Raw genomic sequence first — 24,815 nt, 5'->3', positions numbered from 1 at the left:
ATGCTTCTACACGACATCAAGTTTAAACTCCATGCCCTGCTCCTTTGAGGGTTTACAGAACTGCACCTCTGCCTCCATATCCATCCTAGCCTCTTATCCCTTTGTCTCTCCTCTGCGAGTGATGTCTACCTTGGTGAACTATTTGTGTGCTTCTCAAACAGACATTTCTGCATTTCTTCCCATTCCACCCGTGTGCATGAAATGTCCTCCTAGCTGTGAAGTGTCAAGCCACTTCAGTGATGTCTTTACTGACAAGACAGAAGACTCGCTGCTTCCAAGATGCTTATAAGAAGTGCGTTGACCATAAAATATTTTTTAGTTTAAAAAAAAACAGCCCTTGTAATAGATGGGCCAGACTTTGCCCTTGCCTGAGATGAATAACCGCCATGACCGTATCACTGTAAACCTAATCCCTTTCCCAATCCTCTCTCTACCACTTCTAACCCCCACTTCTAGCAGAATGTTCAAACTGTAACTGGAGGCTCTTTAAGTGCTGGGATCTTGGGTAAGATTTCCAAATGTGTTTAAAATCACTGGGACCTGTGCTCCTAAGTCACTTGGGCCTAGATTCTCAAAGGAAATCCAAGACTTTGTCTTTCTATTTATATTGTAAGTGCCCAGAACACTTTGGGGAGCTGTAAACATAATAAAAACTTAAGGAATGTATGTTTTCCATGGATGGGAGAGACTATTTTGTGCCCTTAAATGCCCATTTTCCTTTTGCAATGTGTTTCTGTTAACAGTGTGTGTGCAAGTGGGAGGAGAATAAGCCCCTAATTAGATACCAAGCAACCCTGAAAGAGTTGATTACCTCTGTAGAAGAAGAAGAAAAAGAAGATTTAGCCATTAATCATGCCACTTCCCCAGACCAAGAAGTCCGTGATGTTACCCAAATATGTGGAGTCTCCTCGTCTCAGCTCATCCCAGATGCTTGCCAGCAGCTACCCTTTTTTTTTTTTCTCTAATCTTGCCTGCATGCATTTAAATTAAACACAGATCGTAGGAATGGGCGTCCTGTCTTTGTGATGGATTATTAGGAAGGAAAATCAAGCTGAGCAATTTATTCAAACTGCTGTTCAAACTACAAAAATTCTGTGCACAGTTGCATTTCATACTGCTAGGCTAATGTAGTGACAATTGCTTTATTAAATGGAAGGAGGATGGGGGGGGGCCTATTCCCGCTCATCCTTATAAAAAACAGTAGCTTTTAAGTCACTGGGCCTGATTCTGATTTATAACCAAGGCCACTTTGCACTGCTGTGGGCTTTAAAGTGAGAGCAAATTATATTTATTTACACCTACTTCCGGGCCCCTTTATACAACCAGGCAATGCAAAGGGGCCTTAACATACATGAGAATCAGGCCCATTGAACTTAATTGACCTCTAGCCAACAAGCCAGATGTAAACAGCAGGCCAGCTTCAGGCTGCCTCTTGAGAGTGTATAGAAGAGATGGGCCTTATCCTTTGTTTCACACAGCATTCCTGCCATTCTAAACCCTGGACGGCGAGGCAGTTCTTCAAACACTGGGGTGAGTGTTGTAAATACGTTTATAAAACAAGTTTCTTAAAAAAGTAAACTTAATCCCTTTCACTCTTTATTGTATCCCATTGGATATTTTGAGTCTTTAAACTGAAAGCTACTGGCATTACTAGGACAATTTTTCTAATGCATAGGTCCTCCAATGACTAATTTAGATGATCTAATGCCATGGTAAATTAGCCAAAAGAAGAGATCTGTGTAGCTTGAAAGCTTGTCTCTCACCAACAGAAGTTGGGCCAATAAAATATATTCCCTCACCCACCTTGTCAAACTAGCTTAATGACAGTCTTTCTTCTGGCAGTTATGACAAAGTGGCTTCCCATGCAGAAAATAAAGCAAAACGATTCTGTTTTAAACCGGTTTAAACATCCAATACCATCTGATTTGTTCAACCCGAGTCAAGTCTCAGACCAAGCAGGGGCAAGCCTGGTTAGAGTTAAATAAGGAGACCTCTAAGGAACACCATTCCCATGAGCCAGCATTGTTCCTATATGCTAGCAGAGTGGTAGAGGACAATGGTGCTGTTGAAGGTGCCATCTTGCAGATCAGCTATAAACTAACACTCTAGCCCCTGCTGGTGATAAAAGATCCCATTGTTTTTGCTTTAAGAAGGTGTTAAAATTACACTGGTCTGTGATGTCAGCTCCCATTCGCTTTCCAGATTCCAGCTGACAATCCTATCCTGCCTCTCTAACTTTCCCCTGTAGTTCAACTGGCATTGGTATTCTTCATCAATGTCCAAACTGTTGGGCACTACCATGCAGCTGCCACGTTCCATCATGTATGTGTAAGCCTGCCTGCGGTAGGTGTGACCGCACACCTATTTCAGAGGGGTGTTTATGAGGCTCAATTCAAGTGATTGGTGCAAAGGGAATGCTGCTTCCTTCCTGTGCTATAGAACAGTGGATCTCAATCAGGGGTATGCGTACCCCTGGGAATACGCAGAGGTCTTCCGAGGGTACATCAACTCAACTAGATAGTTGCCTAGTTTTACAACAGGCTACATAAAAAGCACTAGCGAAGTCAGTCCAAACTAAAATTTCATACTTGTTTATATTGCTCTATATACTAGACACTGAAATGTAAGTACAATATTTATATGCCAGTTGATGTATTTTATAATTGTTAAAAATGAGAAAGTCTGCAATTGTTCAGTAATAGTGTGCTGTGACACTTGTATTTTTATGTCTGATTTTGTAAGCAAGTAGTTTAAGTGAAATGTAACTTGGGGGTAAACAAGACAAATTACACTCGTGAAAGGGGTACAGAAGTGTGACAAGGTTGCGAGCCACTGCTCTAGAAGTAAAAAGCATTACTCCTGAGGACATTCTACATCAAAAAATTAAAAATTCTGCAAATTTTATTTGTTAAAAAAATGTGGAGGCTCCACCATGGCATTGGGGAGCACAGGTCAGTGGCTGCACAGAGGTGGGAGATCACTGCAGCTTCCCCTCCAGGAAACGGACTCAGTAGTGAGGCTGCACCCAACCCTGACACAGCAAAAGAACTGGGCCTGCCCCAGAAACACCCCCAGAGTCTTGTTCCTCCATACCAGCTGCACCAGCAAGGTAGGATCCAAGGCAGGATCCAAGTGTGGAGGGGCTTAATGTGGGGAGATCCAGATGTGGATTGAGAGGGTTCTGTGTGGGGCAGTCTGGGTGTGGAGGGAGATCTGGATGCACAGAGGCTTGTTGGGGAGTTCAACAGTAATGGGACTTTGCAGGGGGTCCAGGTGAAGGTGTTTGGGGCTCAGAGGGGGCAGGGGTCTGGGTGTGGGGATAGAGTTCGGCAGGGGGGGTCTGGGTGTGGGTCTCAGTGGGGGATCCAGATGCTGAGGGAGTGGGGCTCAGTGAGGTGGGGTCCAGGTGCTGCTGGTTGGGGCTCGGTGGGATGGGGGTGCACATGGCTCATCGGGGTGGTCCAGGTGCAGGGAGAGTGAGACTCAATGGGAAGGGGTTCTGAGTGTGGGAAAGTGTGGCTCAGAAGGAGGCTTTGGGTACGAGGGGGTCTGGATGCACAGGGGTTGTGAGGATGCGGGGGCAGCTCCCTGTACAGGGATCCCTCCCCCACAACTGAGGAGCCATGAGTGCAGGAAGCTATGGGGGTGAAGAGTTTGCAAAGCTTCTGGCGGCTCGGGGAGAAACCTGGGGGTGGGTCTGATCCTGTACAGAGGAAGAGGAAGTCCTGTCCTGCCCAGCTGGGGCTAGCAGCTCAGCCCAGCAGAAGGGTAGGAGCCATCAGCTGGGTCTTCCCCTGTCCTGCCCCTTTCCCCACAGTGATTTACCTCTCTGCGGCTGCCCTGGGCATCCAAAACATATTGAGGGGGAGGGTTGCATTACTGCTCTTGTGGCTTCCCTTTGCTTCCCTGTCAGAGAGTCATTTTTCTGCGGTGAAGGAAAGAAATCTTCAGGGGACATAAATTCTGTGGATGCACAGTGGTGCAGAATTGCCCCCAGGAGTAAAAGCATTATTATTTTTAACCGGACCTGTATTTGAAATTAGTGGAGGGGAATGTCTCTCTAAGAAGAATGTGGATGGGAACCTTTCCACACAACTGCAGCACTCTGAATAGTATGCCATGGCAAATCAGTGGGATGAGGCAACAAGACTTCTACTGCTTCCCTGCCTACCTTGTGAATGGAGAGAGCTACACAGTCAATGTACCAACTGCCCATTGTGCCCATGACATAGAGCTATGCCCGTTCTCGACTGCGATAGCCTGGAACCTGGAGTTCTAGGCAGGCTTCTTTTCCTCAAGCCAGATGTAACCACTCTCATAGGGTGGGGGGAGGGGGAAAGTGCACTGCCTTGACCCTATATGCATTATTTGGGTGTGTTTCACCAAGCAGACAAAGGAACACAGGGTCTTATATTTATGAAGTGGGTTTGGTTCTCAGAAAGCCTGTTACTAAAAGCCTTTGAGATTGTCTGCCCCAAGACTGACCTTTGAGGTTGATAGAGGCAGGGTTAATGGGCTTGGCCTGATGGCTGACAGCACATTGCCCAGGCATGCGGAAAGCCCAGGTCGAACTTAGGGCTCTGACTCGCAGGGACTGCCTCGTAGTCTGAGCTGTTGAGGCGGAAATACTAGAGAGCTGACCCCACTTCCACAGCAAATACAGCTTCTACAGACGAGACTGAGGATTGCAGACACCACACTGCCTTCAATTAGTTCTCTTCCTCCACCCCATTTAAAAAGTTTGGCCTATACCTGTACCAAAGGGCCCGGCAAATGACTGTACGTTGCCATGCCATCCTAGCCTACAGCGCCGGCTCCCACAGGTAGACATCGTAAAATCTTTAGAAGCACTATAACTCTACAAACAAAATCAATGCTCAGTCTACTCTTGCTCATAGGTTCACGCTCTCATCCTCTCAGGGGCAAAGTAGATTCCTGTAGCCACCCGTCTGGAGTGTCATAATCCCCCTGAAAGACACAGCTCTGGGCTACAAAGATGGGTGCTGCAATATTTAGCCACAGCTCCAACACAAGTTGAAGAAAGAGATTTAATTAGGAGGAGGGAAAAAGATGGGTGGAAACCTAAGTCCCCTGTAAGCTGCACAGCTGCCTATTTAGCACAGTGCAGGCACTCAGGGAACCCACCCTGCTTGGACCTGCCACGAGCCCCAACCCAGCCCCGGACCTGCTGTGGCACCTATCCTGCGGCCTGATCCCCGGAACTGCCACGGTGGGGGGAGAGGTGCCTCTCCCCGCCAGCTCAGGTGCTGCTGCGGGGAGAGAGAGCTGGGGGACTCCTCTCTCCCTGCTGTAGCCTGGGAGCACCTTCCTGCACCTCAAAACCCTCATCCCCGGCCCCACCCCACAACCTGCACCCTCGGCCGGAATCCTCACACCCCTGCACCCCAAACCTCTGCCCCAGCCCTGAGCCCCCTCCCACACTCCAAACCCCTTGGCCCCACCCCCACGACATGAATTTTATGTGCAGCAATATGAAGGTGATGTATCTAACATCACCTCCGTATTGGTGCACATAACAAAATTCATTCTGCACGTGTAGGGAAAATTAAGAGGGAACACTGGTGGAAACCCCAAGACTTTCACTCAGACTGAACTTGCTCCTGAAATGTTTTGAGGAGATGAGAAGCCTTCCTTTTGAGGTAGAGTGTGAGAAAGTCTAAATAGCAAAACCCAACCAACTCCTAAATGATCATTTACTCAGTGTTCTTAGAAAGACGTCTTTAAATTTGGTTTCATTAGCAACACAACTGATACTCGCAAAAAAGAAAAGGAGTACTTTTGTTAGTTCTGTTTTGTTAGTTTTAGTTTTGTTAAATTTGTTAGTCTCTAAGGTGCCACAAGTACTCCTTTTCTTTTTTGCGAATACAGACTAACACGGCTGCTACTCTGACAACTGATACTGATTAAGAGCAGTACTAAAGGAGATTCTGTAGTCTCTACTTATGGCCAGATGTTGGATTGAGGGGTTCTCCATGGTGAAATGTACAAGTACTTCTCTGGCATCACAATCAGTTTCTTTTTAAGCTTTCATTTTATAAATATTAAATGTCTAGCCCTTATGGTTGTGAAGAATCCTTGTGGTCTTGAACTGTCCTACTGAATCTGCAAAGAGCCCACTAGATACATAGAAACAAGGGGTCAAATCCGTCTCTGGTACAACACCATGGCCTTTAAAGGTTTACTCCAGGGATGAATCTCTCTCTCTCCTAGGCCTTGATGGGAAACTCACTGAAGTCACTAGAAAGATGCTCATTGACATCAGTAGGTTCTGGATCAGGCCCCTGCTACTTTAACAGCTTGTTCAAGACAAAGTTAATGCATCCGTATTGATCCCTTTAATGATACATGTCAGGTCATTTCTCTGATTTCCTATGTTTAAAATAGGGGAAACCTGGCTTGTAAAGAAAGCATCATGTGACATCAGGCATTGGTCAGCAGACTCTCAGCAAAATGGAAAGACGACTGAAAGTCTGAGCTATTCCTGCCCTCCTGTTCGTAACTCAGGGAGTTAAAATCTCAGCGTAATAATAATTCAAAGAAATATTTAACATAAAAGCAGCACTTTTTATCCCTAGATCTCAAATCACTTTACAGGGTTGGATTAGGATTATTATCCTCATTTTTCAGAGCTGAAAGGTTAAGTGACTCACCCAAGGTTGCACAAGAAAGTGGTTCAGCTGGGAACAAAACACAGAGGTGATATCCGGGACCCATTGAAATCAATGGCAAAACCCTCCTTGGCTTTTGTGTATCCAGGATTTCACCCCAAGACTCCTGACACCCACTCGTGTCTTATCCACAGGCTTAGCTGTGTGCACTGCCAGAGAGTGAAAGTCCCAGGGACAAATACTAGCTCCCAATTTGCATGAACAACTCTAATTAAAGTCAATGCATGTGGGCATGTAAGGATATGTCTACACCGCAATCAGAGCTGTGACTGCAGCATGTGTAGACACACCTGGACTAGCTTTGATCTAGCTAGCTTGAATAACCATAACCGTGAAGCCGCAGCAGCATGGGCTAGCCCAGGGATAGGCAACCTATGGCACACATGCCAATTTTCAGTGGCACTCACAGTGCCTGGGTCCCAGCCACTGGTCCGGGGGGCTCTGCATTTTAATTTAATTGTAAATGAAGCTTCTTAAACATTTTTAAAAGCTTATTTACTTTACATACAACAATAGTTTAGTTATATATTATAGACTTACAGAAAGACCTTCTAAAAACGTTAAAATGTATTACTTGCACACGAAACCTTAAATAAGAGTGAATAAATGAAGACTCAGCACACCACTTCTGAAAGGTTGCCGACCCCTGGGCTAGCCACTCGAGTACATACCCAGGGTCCCAGGCAGGGTTGTATGGCCCTTGCTGCTACAGCTTCATTGCTATGGTTATTCAAGCTAGGTAGATCAAGGCTAGCCCAGGAATGTCTACATGGGCTGAAGTCACACCTCTGACTACAGGGTAGACATACCCTTAGACATCTGAGCTTCAGTGGTGTGACACTGGCATTTGTACAGGTAGAAAGTTTCTACAGCCACTTAATGCCTTCTGGTTACTATGATCACACCAGGAGTTCCTCCTCTACAGAGATGGGAAACTTACAGAAATTCCGAGTAGTCACACTCTCTGTTATGAAGAGGAGACTGACTACAGCCTAGAGAACAGAGTAGCAGGGCCATCCTTAGGCACACGCAGCATATGTGGCTGCATAGGGCACCTGAAAATTTGCGGCACCACCAGGACAGCAGGTAAGAGCGGGTCAGCTCCCACACACCCAGTGCGCACTGCAATCTCCTTAGGCAGGGGCCATATTCCCAGAGCCGAATGAGCCGGCACGGTGCATTCTGCGTGAGGGAGAGGGTACGGGGGTCTCTGCAGGGAATTGTGACTCTCCACTGCCGTGAGGCGGGCCAGGTGGCTCGGTATCCTTTGCTGCCTCGTCCCTCCCCTTTCCCGTCCCAGGCTGCCGCAGTGTCTGCTGCGTACAAAGGTCAGTGTGTGTCAGCAATGGGGGGGGGGATGAGGGGGAGTTTTTCTGAGGGTTGGTGGATGGGAGTGGTGGCTGTGCCCCAAGTCGGGTATAGGGGCACTAGTTTAATAATACTGCATAGGGACCCATAAATCCTAAGGACAGCCCTGGGAGTAAGGGTCAAATCCTGCAGACCCTGACTCATGTGAGGAGTCTCACTGAAGTCACTGGGTCTACTTGTCTGAGTGAGGGTTCACAGGATTGGGTCTACCAAGTGGCACAAGGTAGCCGTAAAGTGACTGCTACTGACAGCATGGCCCTTGGCTGCCTAGATCTCTGAGAATGAGCACGACTGGGAGACACACAAGGTTCTGGGAACTATTTGTGGGGTTTTGTTAAACGAAAAGAGACCTTTGAGGCAGTTTCTAGAGCCAGAAGTGAGCTAGGGATTGTTCTGGAGCCAATACAGGAGCAGTTTGGTATGTCTATTTATTGGGTTGTCAAATTTCACCAAACTGTTTGATACATCTGTGGTTCTCCCCGGAGGGGGCCCACAGGAGAGCACAGTAAAAGTGTGCAGCTTTTCAGAATGTTATTGAGAGTTTTATTACTTTTTAATTTTTTGCATGTTCATATCCCATTAAAATAAAAAGAAACTGTTCTGACTGCAAGACTTTTTCCTAGGCACATATTCCAGACTTGGGGGGGAGGGCAAAGGGACTGATTCTAACAATCACTTCTTAAAATTGTAACTAAAAGGAAAAAGAGCAGCACTTCCACATATATTATTATCTCCACCTATATCAGTTCTGGAATTACAGCAGGGCTATATCATCCCCTGGCAGAGTGGAGAAAAAAAAAACAGCAACTTCTTACAAATCCAGCCTTGGAAGCCGAAGCGCGGACCACAAGCCCTTCCTGGAGTTTGGTGCTTGATGAGCGACATTGAGGAAATTGGTATGACAGCAGACCAGAAATACAGCAGCAAGTTGGTACTTTGCAGGAGATCGACAAACATCATGAAGGGGAGTGGTCTTTGGGAGGAGTCAAGGCAAAGCCCAATTACTCTCAACAGAAACCAAATGCAACTTGCTACAGAAAAGACATCCCAACCTACTGCAGCTCCTCCTCGTGCTGAGTATGGCCACTTGAGTGAAGTTCTGAGAATATAAGGGCTGTTTGAAAACCATAGATAATACGTATCCTTCAGTCACCGCAGATTACAACAACAGCGGTAGGCCCACATGGCGGAAGGTCTCTGCTTCATCCCCAACCAGACATACCCAAGTTTGGGCTCTTTACAGTGGGTTCTCTCTACTACATGCCCAAGTGGTTTCTAAGGGTATGTCTACACTATACGCTGGATTGGTGGGCAGCGATCAATCCAGTGGGGATCGATTTATCGCATCTAGACGCAATAAATCGACCCCGAAAGTTCTCCTGTCGACTCCTGTATTCCAGCTCCATGAGAGGTGCAGACGGAGTCAACGGGGGAGCGGCAGTAGTCAACTCACTGCAGTGAAGACACCATGGTAAATCGATCTAAGTACGTCGACTTCAGCTATATTATTCACGTAGCTGAAGTTGCGTAACTTAGATTGATTCCCCCCCCGCAGTGTAGACCAGGGCTAAGAAAAACACTTTCACATAGTGCAAATGGTAGGCTATCCTTCAGTTTACCACGCCTCTTTTCAGAGATCCCCTCCCACATGCCTTTTACCTCCTGTGTCCCCCCACAATCACATATGTGAAACTGTCACCTGAGTTCCAATTGTGGCCTACAACACAAGCCTGGCACTGACTTCCATAATACTAATCTGTTTGCCTGATGAGACAATGGTAGAATAATTCCAAAGTTCACGTGGTCAGTTTTGCAAAGTAACTTACACTATGCAGCTGGGTGAGGTCCAGTTAAAGAAATACATTTTAGGTTTAAATTCTGCACAGCTGAGAAAAGGACAACAATTTATTCCTAAAAGTTTAATAAGGATGTACTGAATACATGGCTATGAACGTTTTCTGTGCACAGATGCAGAGTACAACTTCCTTCAAGTCTACAGAGTGGACATAGAAGAGTATGTGTGATCTATAGCAAAAATCCACAATGCAAGCTTAGATCCTCAGCCAAGTTCCCAACTCAAATACATTCAGGAGAAGGGATCCCTTGAGTCATTAGGAGTGATCTTACATTAAGTGACAGTCAAAAAGAACCAGATTTTCCAAAGATGTGCATACACGTTTGCAGTCCTGCAACTGGGTGCACCTGCCTTATACTTGCAAGCACCAGATATACATGGCAAATCAGGTAAATACCCACATAAATATGCCATGCAACTGAATGTGTATTCACAACTTTAAAAGTCCACTCCAGAGATCTATCAAAAGTAAGATGGAGGGCCAGAGGCAAATTTAGGATTTCCGAAGGCCCCCTACAAGGAATGAACCTGAGACTGTAAACAAGAGGCTTCCTCACTCACCCTTTTCCCCTCGCGCACACGCTGTTCTTGTCCAAACTCACCCCCTACCTGACATTTCCAGGTATTCTGCTGTCTCAGAGATTTGAGAAGCAATGCCCTGAGGCAGGACTTTATGGCTGTCCATCCTATCTGACAATGACGTCACAGCATCTCGTGCATTCTCTTGTGGCTAAGCAATCCGATCTGCAGGGAGCAAGATCGCGAACAGAGGTCACAAAGGTAGGCTTGGCAGGATTAAATAGGTATCTGTCAGCAAACGTTGATTTCAGCTGACACGCTGAAATCAATGGAAAAAAAAATATCCATCGGTAACAGTCGGTGCAAGAGCAGCTTGCCCAATGTCACTCCTTGCGCCTGCAGGGATTGGGTGCCAGCGGCCCTGTGGCGTGCAGAGAGCATTCTGCAGCTCTGCTGTCATAGCCCCGCTTGTGCCCTCACCAGCCAGGAGTTGAGGGGCCATCCCCGGGCAGGAGCTGTTTGGCAGCAGGGTGGCCTCCCAGGCAGCCACAGGCTTGTCTTCCTCCTTACAATCCTGGGCTGGGGTCTCTGTTCCATGGGACCAGGAATGCAGCGTCCCCACACCTTGGGAGACCAGGAATGCAGCCTCTCCCACACCTTGGGGGACTAGGAATGCAGCCCCATTGCCAGCGCTTCCCAACCCCAACTCCATCTCTACCCCCTCCTTAATGTCCCACAACTGTAAAAATAAAATTAAAAATAGAAATCTATATTAATCATTGAAATTGCAAATAAATAAATAAAATAAATGAAAATTGACTTCTGCCAAGCCTACACATAGAAATGGACAGGCTCCCACTGAAGACTTGGTGTGACGGTTCGCCTTCTCAACTGTTTTTTCATTTCTGTCTTTCTCAAAGTATTTGTTAATTGAGGGTCTCTCCCCATTCAGGACTGTCCTTGGCTATGTCTTCGAAGGTATCAATATTTATGCATCATGAGCTGAGATTCTGCTTACGGGCGTCTTTGAAACGTTTACGTTGACTGACCCTCTAGGGCTTTCCGAGTTTCAGCTCACCACAGATGGCTATTTTCAGGAGTGTACCATTGTCCATTCTGATAACATGACCTCTCCATATAAGCTGAGTTTTGATACTCATTGGCTCCATGCTGGTTGTTTTGGCTTTTTCAAGGATGTTAATGTTTGACGCTTGGTCTTGCCAGTGGCCCATCAGAACAGAGTGGAGAGAGCACATGTGACATTTTTCAAGTTGCTTGATGTGTCTGTGGTAAACTGTCTGTATTTCACACCCATGTAGAAAAGGATGCTATCACTGCTGCAATGGATATCATGTTTTGTTGACAATTTGATGGTATGCTGGTTGAGTATCCTATGGTTAAGTCTTCCAAAAGCCTGGCTTGCCTTTTGTGTTCTGTTTGATATTTCTTGACCCAGGGAACCATCACTTGAAGTAGTACTGCCAAGGTATGTAAAGTGATTGATTAAATGATCTTTACCACCAATGATATTTGGTTCAGTGGTAGTGGTTGCTGAGGCTGGTTGGAAGAGGACTTCAGTTTTTTCCAAGCTGACGGCGAGTCCAAACTGCTTAGTGGCCTCTTAGAACCTGTCAAGCGTAAACAGTCACTTTTCACTATGACTAAGTAGGGAACCATAATCCACAAAAAGAGCTTCAAATACGAGTTCCTCAAGGAATTTTGTTTTTGCAGCAAGCCTTTGGAGACTGAAGAGTTTTCTATCAGTTCTGAACCTTACGTAGATGCCCTTTTGAAGGTTCTGTACCTTATGTAGGTGCCTTTTGTCAGTCGTGTAATTTAGAACAGCTGCAAAGAAGAGACCAAAGAGGACTGGTGCCAGCACATAGCCTTGTTTCACCCTCTTGGATATGGGGAATGGTTTACAGAGGGTATTTGCCCAGTCATGTCTTTGTGGAACTGAGGTATGAGAATGAATTTGGTGGGGCAGCCACACTTTTCAAGAATTTTTCACAGGCCATTTCTGCTCACCATTGCAAATTCTTTTTTAAATCCATGAAGAGAGCATAGAGTTCTGTGATTTGTTCTATGCATTGTTCCTGAGTCTCTCTCTCTCTCGCAATGAAAATCATGTCTATGATGCGCTGACATGATTTAAACCCACATAGGGTCTCTCATAGAAGCTTTTCTGATACTATTTTGACAAGCCAATTGAGCAAGCCCGATTTCCACTGCCCTGCACCTAGTGTAGTCATTTACACTACAAGCCAATTGAGCAAGGTACGACCGAGGATTTTGCCACCTACGGATAGCAGGGAGATGCCCAGGTTTTGCCACAGTCAGATTTGTTGCCTTTATTTTTGTATTGTGGAACTATGATTGCATTTTTAAAATCCTGAGGAATTTTCTCAGTTTCTCAGATATCCTTAATAATTTTGTATAGATGATAGTTTTGGGGCCCGCAAGTTTAAAGATTTCAGCAGGCATGCTGTTTTTGCCTGGTGATTTACCTGACTTCATTTGTTTGATAGCTTTTTGCACTTCCTCAACAGTAGGCAACTGGGAAATTTCTTCTTGTATGGGGTGCTGGGTTAGTTCCTCTAGCACTTGTTGGTTGACAGTAGAGGGATGGTTGAGTAGCTCAGCAAAGTGCTGCCCCTATCTTTCAGAGATGCCTCTCTTTTTCTTCATTAAGGTAGATTCATCTGAACACCTTTATGGAGCTGGTCCATTTCGATGGCCCCTAAATGGCCTTCAGTGAGTCATAAAACAACTTTACATTGTTTGTATATGTGGAAGGTTGTATTTCTACTTTCTTTTCCCACCAGTTATCCTGAAGAACATGAAGCCGTATTTGACTTTATCCTTCTTTGATACTGATTCTTTGCTGTTTTGTCAACACAAACACATTGTTCTTTTCCTAAAGGATCTTTTTTTATTTAATCATTTTCATCAAACCTATTCTGGTGCTGTCTTCCAAGTCTTGAAGGATGGCTGATGTGAATATATTCCACTTTTCGGGCGTGTTCTTGGGATATAATATAATCCTATCAAATTTTTCCTTTGTTTTCCCTCAGTTTGTCTTGATTAAATGAATGTCTCAACTTTGCTTTGTTCAGTTTCAGTTTAAATCTGTTCAGCATTCTTTATTTCACTGAGGGGCAACAGTATGGAAACTGAAAATGGCTCCAATCCTCCTGTGATCAGCCCAATTGTTTGCTTCTTGCTTGGCTCTAGTGATTGTGATGTCCCTGATATCTCTTTGCCGTATAATGACATAGTCAGATACCAGTGCTTTGATCTTGGATGCATCCATTAAGTTTTGTATTTGTCTGCTTTCCTAAAGCTTGTAGCAAGCATGAGCTCATGCTCAGCAAACTTTCTGAGTAGCAGAAGACCAGTGCGGTTCATTTTTCCAACTCCACTGTTCTTTATTACACCACTTCAAGCCTCTCTGTTTTTTCTGACTCTGGCATTAAAGTCTCCCGGTAGTATAAGTCTGTCTCCCCTAGGAATAGAATGACATAATTGAACCAGAATAGAACTGTTCTTTTATTTCTTCTGTACTGTTCATGGTTGGAGCAAAAGCATTAAGAAGAGCTGCAAAGCATGAATTTCCAGTGGGAACTTGTAGAGTCACTAGGCATTCAGTTTTGCCCATAGGTAGGTCTTTCAGTGATTTCAGGAGGCTGTTTCTAACAGCAACAATGCCATAAATTCTGTCTTCCTCTGCTGGTTTCCCTTTCCAAAAGAAGATGTAGCCACCTCTGGAGGGTCCTTTATGACCCTTCGACTGCAAGTTTGGTTTCACTAAGGGCAGCTATGTCAATGCTATATTTAGTAGCTTCCGTTGCAATTAATGCTGTATGTCTTTCAGGTCTTGATGTGTTATCGCTATCACTAGAGTCTGCATGTTCCATGTCACCACAGTGAGATCTTGTTTTTCTTTTAGAATGCCTGGTGTGTGGATGATCCCCCAGTCGTGGTGAACTGGCAAATTAAAGTTGGGCAGGCAATGTTTAGGTCATGTTTTCTAACCCTTTCCCTTACTAGAATGAGCACTGGTGTACTAAAAAGGGCTGCTCAGCCACTGGGGTGTTGCCAAAGAACCTTGCTGCTGAGAATCCAAGGCTGAGCAACCAGAATCCCAGGTTGCCTGTGTGCAGGTTTGTGACTAACACTTCAACATAGACCTTAGCCCAAGCCTCTCTCAAGGCTGGTTGTTCCCATAACTTCTCCGTGACAGGCTCTCGGTTACCTCAGAGAAACCCTTGGTGCCTGATTTCCACTGCCCTGCACCTTGTGTAGCCATTTACACTAATGCAAATCAGCGAATGAGACCTCTCTGGTCTGACTAACAGGGTGAGTCCAGAAAATAACTCTGTACCTCCACATAGGAATCCTAAAGCCTGACAGTGTCAGAGACAGTCCCCTGTTGTGTTGCCTCCTTCCCCCTCCGGAAGCACCTTTAATAGTTTTTTACTTTTAAAAGCTTAAAGGAGCAATATCCATTTTTCCTGAAAACTCACTCATTCACTGCAATGGTATCTCAGCATATATAGCACCTTTCAGTTTAAAAGAGAGCAAGAGGTTGCTCAGCTGTCTGGATTTGGAAATTGAAATAGTCTGGATTTGGGTAGGATGAGTACAACTGAGGGAAGTGGGAGAGAACAACAGGGAAATCACAGGCATGGCATTTGTCTGATATGGGGAAGAAGTGAAGATGACACTAAGGGCTTTTCCTCACTACCGCGCTACAGCAGCGTCAATTAAGCGTGTCTGGTGAAGACACGCTACGTCAATGGGAGCACGCTTTCCCATCAATGTAATTAATCCACCTCAACGAGAGGCAGAAGTTGTATCAGCGGGAGAGTGTCTACTGCCGACATAGCGTGCGGTGTGGACACCGCATTAAGTCGATGCAAGTTAGTTCGCTCAGGGATGGGTTTTTTCACACTTGCATTGACTTAAGCGGTAGTGTACACAAGGACTAAACATGCAGTCAACAGAGGAGATCAGGCACTGCCTTTGGAAGGAGACACTGCTATTACTCCTTTTTCATGAAGGAGTGAGGATGAACCCAACACCTCCACGTCACTGCAGCCCTTCCCAAGGGTGGGGAATGCCTGCCTGAAGGGACAGTTCAAAGGGAAACCAGCACTCAGCTTGGAGAACAGAGACATTAGGGGACCCCAGATGAATGAGAGAGGCCAGCCTGGATGGTTTTTAAAAATTGTGCAAAGGAAGCTTTTACTTTTTATTGTAAAGAGAGGTGGATGGGAGACAAGGTGCCTGTTAACTGGACAGAATTTATCTACTAAGTGTGGATAAAAATCTCAGTCCAAACCTGTAAAGCAAGCAGCTAAAATAATTCCACTCTGGAAGCTGCTCACAGCTGCAAAGGGTCAGAGAGCACAACAGCTGAAACATACTTTTGCTACATTTGTTTCTAAGTTTCCCCAAGTGGCCTTTGGGGATTTTGCCTTCTGACTTCCATGAAAGTGAATGGGCCAGATTCACTGCTGGCATAGCCAGGTGCTATGCCAGGGAAGTCATACTGAGTTGGAGCTATTCTTCTCAGGCACATGGAAAACGGTATGGCATGGGAGGGTCATATCAAAACAATAGTTTTTAATACAGGCCGTGCTGACAAGAGGTTTTTCTGACCAAAGCGATTCAGGCCCTCATTCTCCACTATATCCGACCCAGCGGCAGCTAGGGGGCTGTTGCTGCTCCTTGATTCAGGCTCTGGCTGTGGTAAGGGCTGTACAGGGGCCACTGGAGGACATGGTGTAGCTGAGCTCTTCTCTGTCACTGTTCCCTTCACTGTCCTGGATATGCCCCCACCCACTTTGAAACACTGCTTTCTCATTACCTGGAGCAGTGCTGGCGTAGGAGCCACCTCAGCAAGATTTATGCCCGCAGCATTCCCCTGCATGCCAAGTGGCCTTTGAGGACTGGAGAATGCAGCTCCCAATCTCCTGCACTATCTCCCTATATTAACAGGGATGGGTGAAACAAGTTGAATAAACTGCCCTTCACCTCCTTCCTTGCTGCCAAACTTTCACCCCAAGCAACCTTTGCCGGGTTGAAAATTCAGTTAAACCTCTCTCCCTATTAATTAATTGTAGAGTTGGGCCCAAATCAATACCATGCCTGCAAACATCTTAGTCTCTGAGGAGGTTCAGACTGGAGTCTGAACACAGAAGCTATCCCCTGTCTGCTCAAATCCAGATCCCTGATCTGCAGCAAAGGACCAGCAAGGCTTTCCCAATGTGGGTGGATTTACACCCTTGCATGGTAAGTCTCAAAGTGTTTTATAACCTGTAAATATTCCCTACAATTTACAGATGGAGAAACTGAGGCAGGTTTGAGTCTAGACTACCCTGATTTCCAGCCCTGTGCCTTGACTACAAGCCTGTCCTATCTCCTGTCCTTATTTTTCTGTAATTATGGGGTCTGTTTGTAGGATAAGTCATCCCCCGTCTTAAAAAAAAAAAAAAAACAAAACAAAAAAAAAAACCACCTGATTTCTATAGCCCATCCCAAATACATGATTGAAAATTAGGGTTAAACAGTTAAACCCCCACTAGTTCTGTAAAAATTCCACCTGATAGTTACCTGAGCAGTGTTCTGATTATTTTGCACCACTGGCCAGCTGGAAAACTGGGAGCTAAAACTTGTAAATAAGAGGCCTTCAATTGGCTATTGAGCTTCTACCATCATTCTCCCAAACAAGGCAATAGAGCTCCTTCTCCTATGTGTAAACAGTGCAGCTTTGTCAACCTTGCATGAATCAACATGACAGAAGTTACAACCAATGACAAATGTCCAGTCATTACTAAGCTAGAGAGACACTTACAATTCTCATAGCTCCTTGGAGAAACCACCAACTTCATAAAACTATCAGCACTGGCAGAAAGAACATAATCCAAAAGTGTTAATCCTGTAAATAAGCATGAATCATCCCCACCAAAACTGCTAACAAAGTATTTCCCGTTTATTTTAAACCTGAAAGTGACACACATGCCTGCCCCCTCCCGCAAAGGCCAAAAGCCATTGTAGACACACCCATCAGTGGTATCTGCATCTAGGATGACCAGATAACAAGTGTGAAAAATTGGGACAGAGGGTGGGGGTTAATAGGAGCCTATATAAGAAAAAGCCCCAAATATCAGGACTGTCCCTCTAAAATCGGGACATCTGGTCACCCTATCTGCATCTGAGATTTTGCTTACTAAAAATGTGTTCTTTCAGACTGCAGGGTGGCCCAATCAAGGACATAGATTTGGTGCCAGCAAGAGTGAGGATAGAAGCTTCATAATACAGAAAACATTGGCTGAAACAATATCTCACTTGGAACATTCAAGTTCATGCCCCTGAGCATTTCAGATAAGGCCAGAGCAGGGAGTCCGCTTGTGGCAATACCATGTAACGTTAAAACATTACACGACCATCTAAAAGAAAGGTACCATCAATTGCAACGGCTGTATATTCCATACACTTGTATTTGCAAGTGACGTGGGGATACACCTATCCACTGCAGCTTACCCTGTTGTCCTCTTGAATCTCCCAGTCACTGGAGAAAGTTATGACATGTTGCGCCTGAGAGCAGTTGGAAAACTGGAAGAGACTGGAAAACATCCTTCTGTTCTCCTGTGTATCTGGAAATATTGCATCCTGGAAATTTACTCCGTGAGGAAGGAGATTATAATTCTCATCCATTCTGAAACAAAAATCAGACAGGTTTCAGAGTAGCAGCCGTGTTAGTCTGTATTCGCAAAAAGAAAAGGAGTACTTGTGGCACCTTAGCGACTAACAAATTTATTAGAGCATAAGCTTTCGTGAGCTACAGCTCACTTCATCGGATGCATCCGATGAAGTGAGCTGTAGCTCACGAAAGCTTATGCTCTAATAAATTTGTTAGTCGCTAAGGTGCCACAAGTACTCCTTTTCTTTTTAAAAACCAGACAGTACTTACGTCATGTCAAATCATGGGGTATTTTCCCCCCATCTATGCTGTGTTTCTCGCCTATACCAGGACTGTTGCCTGAATGGGCTACACTGGGTGGCAGGAGACTCCTAGGCATATATTCATAGAGAGTGTAAACATCCATTGGTCCATGACACCCGCTATCATGACAGCATTGTACACTAGCAGCGGTTCTGCCCAATAGGCTCTAAACCTGCAATGAGTTCCACACAGGCAGGCCCCTGCAACCACACAGATGTCAATTGAGCTCCTCATGGGCACAGGGGTCCTCCCACCCAGGGCCCATTGCACGACTGGAGGCATAATTTGGGATAGTCCTATATTTTGGGTATTGTTTGATTTTTCTATGCTTTAGTTTGCCATTTCTTTTCAGGTACCCACAGATCTAGATGGGCACAATTTAAAATAAATCCATTAATAACCAATACAAAATTAGCTTTTAGAGATATTAGCAGACACCATCAAAACACGTTTTGTTATGCTTCTCTGCCACCACTCCCCTGGTCTGAGATACACTGAGTGTTTCTAAACAAGTACTGAGTGAATTTCACAAATATTTTTGTATTTAAAGGTTCACTGTGATGGCTTTTTTCCCACAATGTAGTTTCTTATTATTTTGATGAGCTTAAAATGAGGATTTGGCTGGTACCCAGAACAGCAAAGAGAAATCTTCTGAGTAAATGCTTGGGGATCAGAGCTAAACCCATGTGCCAAACTTTAGAGAGAAAAGACACTGGCACCTATTCAGTCTGTAAAACTGACCAGAATCTAGTGTACCTACTTTGGTCTTGTAGAAACAAAGAGAGGCTGAGCTGTACACAGCTAAATAACAGCTCAAAATAAATCTGGTACACAGGAATACCAAATTATTGTTTGAAATGCTGTACCTTTTTGGTCATGAAAGATATTACCATGGTTTGTAAATAAGCAAGATCACTGTAAGAGGTTAATACCACAAATCACTGAGCAAAAATTAGCAACAAGATGGGAACAAATGCCATCTGCTGGGATGTTTATTTTGCTTTAGAAAGTGGTGCTTCATCATTTAGTATTTTATCTGCTGCAGGCTTCTAAAACAGATATGGGGGGAGGGGAAATCACTTTTACTGAGTTCAGTTTTCAAAAGATAACTTCATTTGCCTCTCAGTTATTAGCTAGAATGTTTGAAAAAACTTTATACCCTCTATCTCAAGTTGGAAAAAACAGTAACATGCTCAGTTCTAAACCCGAACATAATAATGGCCATACTGGGTCAGACTAATGATCCTCTTAGCCCAGTATCCTGTTTTCTAACAATCGCCAGTGCCAGATGCTTCAGAGGGAATGAACAGAACAGGGCAATTTATTGAGTAAGCTGTCTTCCCATCCAGTCCTAGCTTCTGGCAGTCAGAGGTTTAGGGACACCCAGAGCATGGGGTTGTGTTCCTGACCATCCTGGCTAATAGCCATTGATGGACCTATCCTCCATGAACATACCAACTTGTCTGTCAAAAACATTCTACAAAAAGAACAGGAGTACTTGTGGCACCTTAGAGACTAACAAATTTGTTTGAGCATAAGCTTTCGTGAGCTACAGCTCACTTCATCGGATGCACAACTTTCCAAAAACTGTCTGTATATATCATGGTGCATTTACTGTCTTCACACTTCAGCTGGCTAGTTATACAGTACTTCACATCAAAGACATGAAGTGAGCTGTAGCTCACGAAAGCTTATGCTCTAATAAATTTGTTAGTCTCTAAGGTGCCACAAGTACTCCTTTTCTTTTTGCGATCAAAGACACTGAGACAGATGATTAAAATTTACAGAACACCGTAAATATCGAACACTGAAAATGTAAGATCCAAACCACACCAACTATAAACAAGCTATAGTAAAATGCATTGTTCAATTTTTGTTGAGGTCATAAAATCATTTATAGCTATATCTGTCACACACCCTAGATTTCAAATAAAGTGAACATGTTTGTTTCTACTTTCCGTAGTTGAGGAAAGCACTAATGAAGCACCACTCCTTCCAAGAAAAATCACAATAGAAAGTATTCTCCTCTGAAATGTGTAACACTCACATCTTCTCTGCTAGGTGAATTTGTACCTACCTGAGCAACAATAAGTCTGAAACTCCACTATCCAAAGAGACGAGAGGTGCTCTCCCACATGTGCTGCAGCTCGGTACTATTATCTCTAACAGAAATGTATAAGGCTCATCCATGATATAGTTACACACCAGAGAACATTTGCTTTCATTCACTCACTAGACAATATTAAGTCATTTCTGGCAGCTCCCTATGTGTTTTAATTACAGAAAACATACGGGCTAACTTTTGTGTGGCTCTGAGACGCTCTAGAGATTCAGCTGCACACAAAGTGCTTGGAGATGCTGGGGTCAAAGTGCTCTATAAGTGCAGCGCATTTATGAACAAAAAAAAAAAAATGCTCTCGCTCGTTCTCACGCCGGGCATGGTCCACACGTTTTTACTCACCTGAGAAAGAAGAAGTACGCGTAATCCTGCAGGACTGTGTGGGAGTGACAGGAGAAGTAGCCCAGTCCAGTGAGGTTAAGCCTAGAGCCTGCAGGGACTTCCAGCATGCTTCCCCACGCCTGGTCACACAGCATCTCTATCTCAGCCGAGTAAAAGAGCCCCCCCTCGCTGGCTTCATATTGCCAGGGCAGGTAATTATACATGCTGTACATCTCCTGGTGGAGAGCCAGCACCTTGGCGTACACTATGATCTCTGCCAGCTCAGCCCTGCAGCTTTCACTCAAGGGTCTCCAGTCGGAGGGCAGCTGACAGCCCCAGCATGGGCTGAGCTGCCTTCCAAGGTTCAGCAGGGCCAGCAGCAGCAGCTGCATGTGCAGCATGATGGATGAACGCACAACACACGCCGGACACTTTGGCTTCCCAAGGCAGCAACTGCAGCTACTAGGCGGCTGCACCGCGGGAAACAGGATCCCGGCGCACTGCCCCCGCTTATTGGTAAGGCCGGGGCTGGGGGCTGGGGGCTGAGCCCCACCAATCAAGCCGGCGGCGTCCAATTGGAGCGAGGGAGGGGCAGTGACAGCCCGGCCGCGGCGCCTTGCCCACAACCAGCCTCGCCCGGGCGACAGGCGGGAGCGCAGGCGCACAGGGGACGTTTCAAAATTGGAGCGAGGCGTCTGCTGCCCCTGCGCGTCCGCGCGCTGCCAGCGGGGCGGGGACGGAGCCCCCGGCCGCCGCCTGCCTGTGCTGTGAGGGGAGAAGGGGAAATGGGGGGGGGGGGAGGGAGAAGCGGGAGTAAGGGAGATGCCTTGTGGCTGGGTCGCAGGTCTGGGTTGCAAAACCATCTCTGCCTCTGCCTCTTTCTGTGCCCTTGAGCATGTCACCTAATCTCCCTGGCCAAGTTCCTCCAAGGTCTTTAGGTGCTTTACTCCCACTGAAGGCAAACACCTGCCTTTGGGGATCTGCGCCCCAGCTCCCCCATCTGTCAAATGGGGAAGCTACGTCCCTGTCCGCCCGGGTGAAGATAAAATGCAGGAAGGTGCCTTGGTCCCCACTCCTGCAGCTGGTTCTGGGTGGGCAGACCCCTGCGCCCATGCTGGCCCCCTGGGCAAGGCCAACAGGGCGCCCTGCTGGGCCAGCTGCAGGAGCGGGAGACAATGTAAATGCTATGGGCAGGAACGGTGGGTTTGTACCGTGCCTGGCACGGTGGGGCCCTGGTCTGGAGTGGGATCTGTGGGTGCTGCTGCGGTGCAAATAATAGCCTAGAATGACTGTGTTTGTCAGGCACTCGGAGTCAGTGGGGCTGGGGGAACTCTACATAAGAACGCAGGCAGGCAGGATGGGGTGAGGAGTGGATGATAAGGGGCAGTAGAGCCTCAGTCACAGAGTTAGAGTGGGAGAAGAGGAATGGAGTAAGCAGTAAAAGGAAGTGGGATTGAGATGGTGAAGTGGGGGGCGATTGAGGAAGAAAGCAAAGGAGAATGTGTGGACTACAGCTTCCCTGTATCCTCCTTTCCCTTACCCAGTGGGAAGGGGAGGAGTGGAAGAATTCCCCTTAACCTTCCTCTCTCATTCAATGCACAGGAGATGAGGAGGAAGAAGACCTACCTCTGGGCAGGGGAGAACCCCTGCCTGCCAGCCCATCTTTTCTGATCAGTCACAGGCTACCCAGGGCTATTTCTCTCCTCCACCTCCTGCTTTCCCACTTTGCTTACCTATATTAATTTGTTTCAGTCATACATATTTAAATCTCCTATCCCTAGCTCTAGGCATTTTTAATCACACACAAGAAGAAAGATAAAAATAGAAAGGCAGGTCCGAGCACATCAACCTTGTCCTAACATCTCATCCCATCACATCACAACCTGGAGGTGTCTAGCGGTACATTTGGTCTCTTCTGGTTAGCAGGACTACTAGGCCCTGGAGAATGTCTCCAAGGCTCTGACTACCACTTCAGCAACAGAATACATCTACCAGGGAGCATTTGGATCTCACACCTCTTACAAGTATTTCCTGAGACCAATGGCACTGAAGACCACCCAACTCTGCTATAATAATAATTACATTTACTATTACTGCCCTTAATCTGAGGATCTCAAAGGGCCCAAACCTGATCACCTAAAGTTATAGGAACAGGAATTAGGGTTCCCATATTTGAACATTCAAAAATGAGAACACTTCACGGAGGTGCTGGTGGGGGGTTTGCTTACACAACCCCCTCCCCAACTCCACCCCTTCCCTGCCCCCATTTCAACCCCTCCTTGCCCCACTGGACTCCTTCCCCAAATCCCCACCCTGGCCCCCGCCTCCTCCCCTGAGTGCGCTATGTTCCCCCTCCTCCCCGCCGTGCGAAACAGCTGTTTTGCAGCGCAAGCGCTGGGAGCTGGGGGAAAAAGCGGGCACTCTCTCAAATGATCAGCATTCACTTTCTTTCTCAAATGATCAACATTCACTTTCTTTCTTGAATGATCAATTCTTCTTTGGGGAAAAATAATAATGGCAAATCCTGGACATTTTTAGATATTTAAAAATTCCTCCCAGATGGTGATTTAAGAACCAAAAGCCGAGACATGTTGAGGAAAATACGACGTATGGTAACCCTACAGGAATAGGCCCAAGGCACCTACAAAAGTCTTGATAGCAGCTATATATCATGCAAAGTTAGTTAAATAACACTGGCTCAGCTTCTGCTCTCAGTGACGCTGGTGTAAATCTGGAGTAACTTCACTAAGATCAGTGGAGTTACTCCAGATTTACACTGAGGAAGCTGACAGCGGAATGTGGTCCAGAATGTTAAATAAATACAATATCACTTTCATTAGTAGACAGTTCTCCTATACCTTAGTTCTTCTTCATAACTTTTATGGAAAAATAGCAAAGATCTGCCTAGAAACAGATTTTTTAAAATTTATCTTCCCCCCCCCCCATCTAGAGCAAATTTGACAGACAGACTCAATCTTTTCAACATTCTTCAGAATATGTTTCTTGGAGAACAACATATTGTTCAAGAACTGTCAGAAAGCTTGATGGGGAAGCCACAATAATAAGAAATAATAATAAGAAAAATTCCACAACAAGGTCAAGGAATTAACAAATTGCATGTGATTTTGAAAATGTAATCTTCCAGGGCAAAGTTCTTTTGTTTTGCAACTGGGCCAGAGTTGTGATTATTAGGGGGATAGTTCACAGATTTGTTCTACAGATTTTGGGTGCAAATAAGAACTAATGTTTCTGATCCAACTCCCACGGAAGTCGAAGATTCAATGACATTGAGTTCAAAAGGAGCTGAATTGGACCCTACTGTATGCTGTGCAATTCTGTATATAACAATTATGAAGGCATCGGAGATAACCCCTTAGGTAAGTTTGTATTGAAATTTGCATTTAAAACAGTACTCAACCCTCTGTCAGACTTCGTTTATTGGATTTAGGCTCACTTTTGGCACAGTAACTCTTCCAGGGATCTTTGAATAGTCCATGTAGTTTTTAAAGGAGAAATCTTGAATAACATTTGCCAAGGAAACATTTTAAAATACTCCCTCTTTTAAATGTTGCCCTGCTTTTCTCACATTTACTTAGGTTCGGAGATTCCCTACACTCCTCCATGGGGGTGTTTACCCCCCCGAATTTGCCCAACACCCCCCTCCCCCCCACACACACCAGTTCTGTGAACTAGTTCATGCAGTTTTGCCAATTTAGTGATTGTTTGGAAATGTGAATTGAAATTGAAACATTAATACACACTTTAAAAGCATATACAGTGTGATAAAATACGTGTATCTGAAAAAGTATAATAGATTTGAAAAGTAGTAGACTAGCTTCCTTATACAGCTGTTGTTTTTATGACCATGTCAGTGCATTCATTTCGGTGATGTTGGCCAACCTAATAATTTCAAATTATGATTTGTAAGCAAAG

At 45.4% G+C, this 24,815-nt stretch overlaps 1 protein-coding gene across 1 annotated transcript in view; it reads right to left on the bottom strand.

Moving 5' to 3' along the window:
- Positions 1-21,501, bottom strand: part of CCDC3 (coiled-coil domain containing 3) — a 66,481-nt gene extending 44,980 nt beyond the window's left edge. Inside the window, exons 1-2 of the mRNA XM_038404683.2 lie at positions 20,904-21,501; positions 17,980-18,154 (exon numbers count right to left, since the gene is read on the bottom strand). Of these exons, the coding sequence (XP_038260611.1) occupies positions 17,980-18,154; positions 20,904-21,283 (555 nt within the window). The 5' untranslated portion in view covers positions 21,284-21,501. The remainder of the gene's footprint in view (positions 1-17,979; positions 18,155-20,903) is intronic.
- Between the last annotated feature and the right edge of the window lie 3,314 nt (positions 21,502-24,815).

The sequence above is a fragment of the Dermochelys coriacea genome, chromosome 1 (assembly GCF_009764565.3).
Source record: "Dermochelys coriacea isolate rDerCor1 chromosome 1, rDerCor1.pri.v4, whole genome shotgun sequence".
NCBI lineage: Eukaryota > Metazoa > Chordata > Testudines > Dermochelyidae > Dermochelys > Dermochelys coriacea.
Note: the sequence above shows the minus strand (reverse complement) of the source record. Positions and strands in the feature narration are given on the sequence as shown.